Source organism: Salvelinus namaycush, chromosome 15 (genome assembly GCF_016432855.1).
Source record: "Salvelinus namaycush isolate Seneca chromosome 15, SaNama_1.0, whole genome shotgun sequence".
NCBI classification, from domain to species: Eukaryota; Metazoa; Chordata; class Actinopteri; order Salmoniformes; family Salmonidae; genus Salvelinus; species Salvelinus namaycush.
In genome coordinates this window covers 31,606,444-31,614,584 of record NC_052321.1, presented here as the reverse complement: position 1 = coordinate 31,614,584, position 8,141 = coordinate 31,606,444, and the positions used below count along the sequence as shown (strand labels likewise).

The 8,141-nt window shown below is 40.6% G+C and overlaps 1 protein-coding gene across 1 annotated transcript in view; it reads right to left on the bottom strand.

Annotated features, from left to right (window-relative positions):
- Positions 1-1,333: 1,333 nt before the first annotated feature.
- Positions 1,334-8,141, bottom strand: part of sptbn5 (spectrin, beta, non-erythrocytic 5) — a 57,945-nt gene continuing 51,137 nt past the window's right edge. The window contains exons 58-71 of the mRNA XM_039009105.1: positions 7,937-8,141; positions 7,445-7,621; positions 7,048-7,203; positions 6,624-6,841; positions 6,201-6,390; positions 5,807-5,983; positions 5,433-5,540; positions 4,507-5,247; positions 4,307-4,375; positions 4,059-4,142; positions 3,856-3,947; positions 3,549-3,668; positions 3,098-3,339; positions 1,334-2,845 (exon numbers count right to left, since the gene is read on the bottom strand). Coding sequence (XP_038865033.1) covers positions 2,697-2,845; positions 3,098-3,339; positions 3,549-3,668; positions 3,856-3,947; positions 4,059-4,142; positions 4,307-4,375; positions 4,507-5,247; positions 5,433-5,540; positions 5,807-5,983; positions 6,201-6,390; positions 6,624-6,841; positions 7,048-7,203; positions 7,445-7,621; positions 7,937-8,141 — 2,728 coding nt within the window. The 3' untranslated portion in view covers positions 1,334-2,696. The remainder of the gene's footprint in view (positions 2,846-3,097; positions 3,340-3,548; positions 3,669-3,855; positions 3,948-4,058; positions 4,143-4,306; positions 4,376-4,506; positions 5,248-5,432; positions 5,541-5,806; positions 5,984-6,200; positions 6,391-6,623; positions 6,842-7,047; positions 7,204-7,444; positions 7,622-7,936) is intronic.

Here is an 8,141-nt window from a genome sequence, read left to right as displayed (position 1 = left end):
TAAACTTGATAAATAATAATGAATCCTTATTCGATATTATTTCATCATACATTTGATTATCAAATTGGTCTGGTTGTGGATTCATTTTATGGACTTAACCTACCGGCAACCTTTACAATGCTGTTTGTCGTTTAGAGGTGCTGCTGTGTTACGGTATTGTGAATCTGTATGACTATATAACAGACAAGTCTACAGTATTTTGACTGTTATGTTCTGTAGTAATGTGTGGATATTTGAACCATACTTCAAAAGGTGAATAGAGACTATTTGCCTTTCGTTTTCCATAAATGTACAGTCGGCTATTTTATGAACTTATTGGTTAATCAAGGAGTGGGAGCCTAATTTAACCAGGCTTACATTGGGTATGTGTGTGTGGCATATATTTTTTATCCTGCAATAAATCTTAAAGAAGAGAAGTAACGGTAAATATAAAGCCAATTTTAATACACATCAGGGGTTTTTAATTTACTATCGTGTATAGGTAGGTCCATTGAATTAATTAGAAACAAAACACAAAAATGAGGATAAGAGATGTGTCCCTTTTACAATCTTGTCATTTTGGGAAATAGCCTATTATTTGGAGTTTTAAAATTAGTTTCTCAAGAATAATGTATTTCCGATTTATTTGACTCATTTTACTGGCCGAGAACAACATTGTTAAATCGTTGAGCTGTGTGGTGAGTCATTAAACCAGCTGCAGCGGCTTTGGGAGACGCGTGATCCGAATAACAACTAGGGACTGGCTTCTGATCAAATAACCTATCGAATGAAAACAATTCTATAGGCCTGGGGTTACCAACATAGTTTACAATGAAATATTTTTGCAAGTAAGCCGAATGATGCGATTTTGTAGAACAGGAAATACAGGCACATATATTCTGTGTTAATATTCAATAGAATTTGTAAGGCTACATCTGGTGCTTTGACAAAAAAGCAATTTTCCACCCTGTAACCTGGTAGAGAATGACATTTGCTTATGAATGATTTCTAAAGAATCCATGTATAGGCCTTCTTGAGCCTTAAATTGTTGAAAATGTAAAATGTGTTATTATTACTATACAATTGTTTTTTTATTTTCGATTACAATTCAAACGCAAGGCTATCGAGTTCAAAACACGATGTCCTTTAATTAGGCCTACTGGAAAACCTCAAACTAATGTAAACGTAATAAATAAACCTGCTATAAATACTAACCACCGCACAGAAATGATCCAGAAATAAATTACCAAAATAAATTATCTTGCCCATAATCTCTATACATTACAATCATTGTGTTTGAGGCAATAAAAGAGCCCACATATGAAATCCCTTTATGATTTTTATTCTACCCACACGTCGCCTAGCCTAATGACACCAAATGAGTAATCAAACCCATGACCTGAAATATCATGGCACATTACCCAAATTGTTTAACAAGTTAAATGCAACAATCACAAATAGACAAAGCTCAAGATGTTAAATCAATGGCAACATCTCGAATTAACTTTTGAACTGCAAGGAATAGACTTGAGGAATAGACTGTCTTGTTGCTTTATTGTCTGTGACGCCATCAAGCGGTAGCAAATGTTGCTGATTCAAGAAGGCATATAGTCCGGAAGGCCTAGGATCGAAAATGCTGAAAGATCATTCATTTGTGGCATGTACTTCGCTGACACTTATTGTAGGGTTGTATGTTGTATTCCAATTCTTTACGCATTTCTCAATCCGTGAAATTGAACATTTCCATCAAAGACATGTATTTTTTACAGAATCCGCAAAACATACTTAACCGTTTATTCAGATGACCAAAAGAGAAAGTCTTTTGGCTACTAGCCTACACAAAAAAGCATGATACATGTGGAATATTGGATGACAAAAATTGGCCCCTAATTTTATCTGAATGCAGGCTTTTATTATACTAACACATTCTCAATCTGAAATATGTAATTTTGTTGATTCTTAGTTGCAGTCTAAACCGAAAATAATTAAAATACGAATGACTTTTGCAAAATGTATAACGTAAAAGTGGTAAAAGTACACCCAACCTAATCACAAGGTCATTAAATTATGGCATGAAAATGAATTGCAAAAATTATACTAACTTTGAAAAATGTCCTCTCATTTCGTTTGACTAAAATATTTAAAAGATAAGAATACACTTCATATCATGTATTTCAATGTGCTGATAAAAATATTCTCACATTTTCAAAACAAGATTGGCAGCCTATAATCCATACAATTAAATATCGGTGACATATTTACTTAAAATACACATGCATAATTCTAATATCGGCAAATCTGTCATTGACATCATGCATAATTAGCGTGAAACTTCGTTTGAGCATGGTAAGGATGATCTATTTATATGTTCCTACACAAGAGATATTAGTTAAATTACCAAATGTGGTGATTCGAAAATGACTGTGGTTTGAAATGTGTAAAATGAAATAGGCCAACTGAATGTAATTTTTTCTATTGAATAAATAAATTCGCTTTTTATATAGGCACTGGCATTAAATCTCATGAGCATGCAGCCATCTTGAGTACATCAACACAAGGAGAAAATTAACATATAAATTGTTGCTAACATATCATAAACCAATGCTAATGGTTAACAACAGAAAGATTGTGGCATTTGATTTGACCATTGTAAAGGTAATATTAAGATATAAATTGTTATGATGACTCTATTCTAATAACACAGGAAATATCCCAAATCACTTTCCGAAGAGCTTCTTGAAGACACTCTTGTTCTTGGGTTTGTCTTTGGTCTCAGGGTCATTGAGGCTTTGTGGAGGTAGAGGAGGTTGGGCAGTGGGAGGATGGCTCCTCTGTAAGGAACTCAGTCTCTGAGTTATTACAGTCCCTGGAACAAGACCGCACATTATGTTATGAGGCATCAAAGTAGTTCAGAGTATTTTATAAGGATTTAGTAATAATATTACAATGTTAACATGCCAAAAAATGTAGTGAAGAATTTAATATCTTTCTGTACAAAAATGGTTGTTTGTAACCATTGTTTTGGTTATGCAGTCTCACCTGGAATTTATTTCAGTTTCAAAATGGTTGTTTTTGTAATATTTCAAGTTGTGGGAAACTAATGCATGTGTAGTCTCACCTTCATCTTTGGTCCCCCCTCCTGTAGGGTAGCGGTGCTTGTTGTAATAGGTATGGGGGGGCTTTGGTGGTGGCCCTATATCGCTCTCAAAACTTTCATTGGAAACCACACTTTCTCTGGAGCCAACTCTGGAACCAACACTTTCACTGGAGCCAACTCTGAGAAACCCTTTGTTCTCAGAAGCATCATTGATGTTGACCTGTTTGGAGTACTGGTGATCTACTGTGTCCTTTGAGGAGTTCCTGAAAGAAATGGGAATTGGCAAATTTTTCAAATATCAAGATACTATATTCACTCAATTTTATAATGAGAACATCACTCAAAAACACCAGGATTCAAATAAATTGTTTATTTGGCAAACTATTCGGTAAAGGCACTGGTAAAATATGTGTTATTCATTTATAATAACAACATTTTAAGAAATGGCCCTTCTGTTTGACAGTTGCCTTACCCAGAATCCTCAGAGTCAGAGGAGCTTCCAGACTTGGTGCAGTTCTGAAGTTCCTCTACCCATTTGAGCTGCTGCTCTCGGCTAAAGGCAGCGAACAGGTACTGACTTCCATCATGCAGACTAACGGACATACACAGAAAGCAGAACAGACGGTCACATACATTTACATTTTGTCAGAGGAGCAGTCTTTGTATACTTTATTACAAGTCCTCAAACTTCTAACATGGCATGTTTTATATAGTACTTAGAAATAGCTTGATTTTCCACTTTAAGCATGGATTCTCTTTCAATAATGTGAAAGGCTCACGTTAGTTTGAAGGTATGGTCTTTTCTCCTATAGTATGGGTTTTCCTTACACACTGCTCCAACCATATTGATGGGGGGCCATAGGGAAGACCTCTGTAAAAAAGCAGTGACATACTGTACGTTCAAAAGTCATTGTTCTCTCTAAAAGCACCTGTGAATTTAACTTTAAAATATTTTTCTGTAGACTTGATGAATAAGCAGTACCTCTGTAGCTGCGTCTCTGTCTTTGAAAAGATTGAGTGTCTCCCGCTCCAGTAATGCATAGACAGCATCCCAGTTCTCCAAACCCTGCAAACCAATACAGTTTCACAGTTTTACTGCTTTATCTAACTGTAAATTATGAATGATTTGTTCATTAAAAAAAAAAACACCGGAGATGACCTAGCATAAACAATTGTTTTAGGTCAGAATGTTTCGGTCTCCCACATTGAGAAAGTAAAACAGGGTCTTACTTTGTTTCCGCTTTGTTTCACCTTGATCTCCAACATCCCATCCATTCTGGCAGGCACTTGACCACTGACCTACACAGATGTAAACAACACAGTTCTCAAGATGGAAAACAGTAGACATAGTGTAAAACGTAAACAAACATGTGCTATCCACTCAGACTCAGTGTAGTTTGTTAATTAGTTAGTTAGTGATCTGATCTCACATCAGATGTCGAGTCTGACAGCGTAGCCATCTCCTCTGGTAGGTCCTCTAGTTTCCTGTGGTGTAGCAGTAGAGGGGAAGGGGGCAGGTCTCTGGAGGGGGGAGGGACATCTCCGGAAAGGGGAGGGAGTTTAGGGGGTGTGGTGGGTTCGTTATCTGGCTGCTCAGGATTTTCAGAGAGGACAGGTGCAGATACAGGTGAGGGTAGGGGAGATGCATGTGAGGCTGGCTCAGGTGAGGTTGGGGCCGACACAGGTGTTTCTGGGGCCAGCTTCTCATGCCTGGCTAACGTCTCTTTGAGGGAGAGCCTTGGCTTGGGGGCGATAGATGGTCTATCTGTGGGAGGCAACTCTTCTTCCTTCACTGACAATCTATGGGGTCTGTAGCAGGAGTGGCTACTGCTCTCTGTAGTGGGAGAGGATGGAGGGGATGGAGGAGGGTTGACTGGAGGGGCGAAGCGTGGGGATCTAGAGGGGGCCACAGAGGCAGGGTTCTGGGTGGTCAGGGCCCTAGGGGCGGGGCTGGGAGGGGGGCTACTGGAGATGGAGGGAGATGAATCTGGATCAGGTGTTTTGCCGGTGCTGGTTCTACGGACCCGGTCTGTGGGTTTTAGGAGTTTAGGGCCAGTGGGTCGGGGGGTCTTCGGGTCAGACGGTTTCCTCTTCAGGGAGGTCACCCTGGAAAGCTTCTTCCTGGAATTTTCTCCATCATCACCATGGAGGCTTTGTAATCTCTGCTCTCTCTAAAAAATATATAATACAACTATGTGTGAGAGTAATCTACTGTATCCATGCCAAAGCCATCTTTTGGGTTGTCATTGTTCAAAACCAAAAGGAGTTGTATGGTTTAATGGAGTTAGCCAAAATTCAACAGCCATAACATCAGTTGTCAGGAAAGGTGAATAGCGTCCTCTCATCTTTCACTCACCTGTGTTTTCTTCTTCTGTAAGGTGCTAAACCTGTCACTCTGGGCTTGAATCATAGCCTCCAAGTCCTCCTGTTTCTTCATTAACTCCAGAACGTCTGACACAGAGTCCTGGGAAAGGAGACGTCACTGAGCATCTTAACCAGGCTTAACCAACTTTCACTTAGTGGGTCGAAAAGGAAAATACATAGCACTAAAACCAAGGACCAGTATCATCAAAAATCTTGAATTCAAGAAAATATTCACTATTTCATAGTATTGTCAGAAAGCATGATGACTTATATAAGTGACAAGGTTCAAACCCTGGTCTCCTGCACCACAATCCTATGTTAACACCTAGGCTTTTAATTGGGCTGTCCACCAGTTAAAAGACTCACCCCGTACTCCTCTACCCTCAGAGTAGCTTCGTAGGTACTGAGCCAGTGCTCTGCCTGCTCCAGCTCCCTCTGTAGATGTAGGATCTCCAGTTCCTCCTGGTACAACACCCTCCTCTCCTCCCAGACCTCCTGCACCCGCATCTCCAGCTCCTGCAGCTCCAGAAGACGCTCCTCCAACTGCAATTTGGCAGCAATAGATATCTTTATTAAATGTTCCTATAACAATATTTAACATTGTGACACAAGACATATTAATAGAAACAAGGACAATAATGCTTAAAATAATGCAAATTCAATAGCAAAAGAGAAACGGAACATTTCCGTATCTTGCCATTACATTGATGTTTAGGTTTCTTTGACATTATGTCTAAATTGTTAAGTACTGTGCTATTACCTCTTGGCACATGAAGTTGCCTTCCTCCACGAGGTATCTGCCCTCATCTTTCACAGCCTGTGATTTGTTGAGCTGCTTGTCAATCTGAACATGGTACTCTTCGTGTCTTTTGATTAGCTGCTCCAGGTCAGCACCCTCCCCTCCTGACCCCTCCCCTCTCACCAGGGACAGGGTCTCTTTCAGCCATGCCCTGGGCAACACAGGGAAAAATAAAATAACCTCATAATTGAAAAAAGAATAGCACTTCAATTTACTTAAAAATGTTCAAATTAGATCCAGGTCACACCTCAATAATTATACGTTCATAAAGCATACATTACACATCTATAAGCACATCATAAATGTGATATTATAGAATTGGCTCTCATCTTGGGTCTTATCTTATCAAACCTAATTACATGAAATCAAAAGAAGTAGACCTACATGAGTTCTGTCCACTCTGTGAGGTATCTCTGCATAGCCTCAGCCTGCCCCAGTCTCTTCCTGCGTTGGATGGCCTTGGCATGCAGACTAGCCCAGCTAGCCTCCACTTCCTGTAGTCTCTCACCCAGACTGGCCTGCACCTGGGGGTACTTCCTGGTTAGGCCCCGCCCCTCCTCTTTAGTCCGAGACACCTCTCCCTCGATGACCGCCAAGTCTCTCTGGAAGCAAACAGTTATTTGATGGGTGAGTTAGTGTAACCGGCTGTTAGCCCACCGAGTTAAAGGCATTCATTTAGGGAGCTAAAGCAAGTCATCAGGTCTTGGATGGCTAATGAAATGGTGAATCTTTGGAGTCTGCCTCAATGAAACTGCTCTGCTAACATCTCAGTCAAACATGTTAAATAAACTTTGGTTGTGTACTGTACCTCCAGTCCTTCATGTTGTCTGATGAGTGCCTGGATACTGAGTAGATCATGATCGTGGTCGTCAGAGTCCAACACCACCTCCTTCTCACTCATCCAACCCTTCAGCTCGTCCACGTCATGATCAAACTGGTGCACCTCTCGGGCAGACTTCAGGTTCTGTCACACAAAATGGCTGATAAATCATCATGGCTCAGGTCAATTACCCACAGTAATATGTAAATAATACTTAGAAGGAGAGTGTTTAACGCACATCAAGCTTGGTACAGGAGCTGGGGGGGAAAAATAGGGCCACTATAGAATTGTGAGTAGACGTTGCCTTTCTTCCCTACCGTTTAATGTCCCACTTAAGTAGTGACTTAAAATATTATTGATAGAAGAACTGGACTTAGACTTTTACCTCCGCTCTAATCTTCACATTCCGGTTGAGCTCGTCCCATAACTTGTGCAGCGCTGCCTCTCGTCTCGGGCCTTCAGCAGACTTCACCTCCTGTCGTAGTTGTTGAACAGTGCTGAGTTTACTCTGGCCCAGCGTGTTCACCTCAGCCACAAAGTCTTCAAACTTCTTCTGCAACATCTGGAAGAACATAACTTTATTAAGAAAAGCGTGGCCTCTGCCTCTAAACTAAAATGCATTCGATATCGATCATTACTTGTCTGATTACATTACTTTACCAAGACTGTAATCTCACAACGATTGTTTTTCGCTACAGCAATATATAAACGATACATACACCCAACAGCTGATACAAACGGTCCAGTACTTGGCTTATCCATACTGGCCCTATTCCCATCCTCCAAGACATGGGTCAAAACTTTTAAAAACACTTGAGCTGCACCTAATTTGCTCTGTATAATGGAACCAATGGAATAGTCCACTCTGCATCTATACCTCCACATCCTCCAGGTCTTGTCCAAAGTCTTCTGACTCAGCCAGGGTCTTGCGGGAGCACAGCCAGTTCTGCAGCTCCCGGGCCTCTCTCTCAAACACATAAAGGTTCAGCTGGTCCTCCAGAGCTGCCCGTCGCGAGCCAGAGACACGCAGCAGACTCTCATACTCATCCAGCACGTCTGGAAGACTCTTACTCACTAAATGG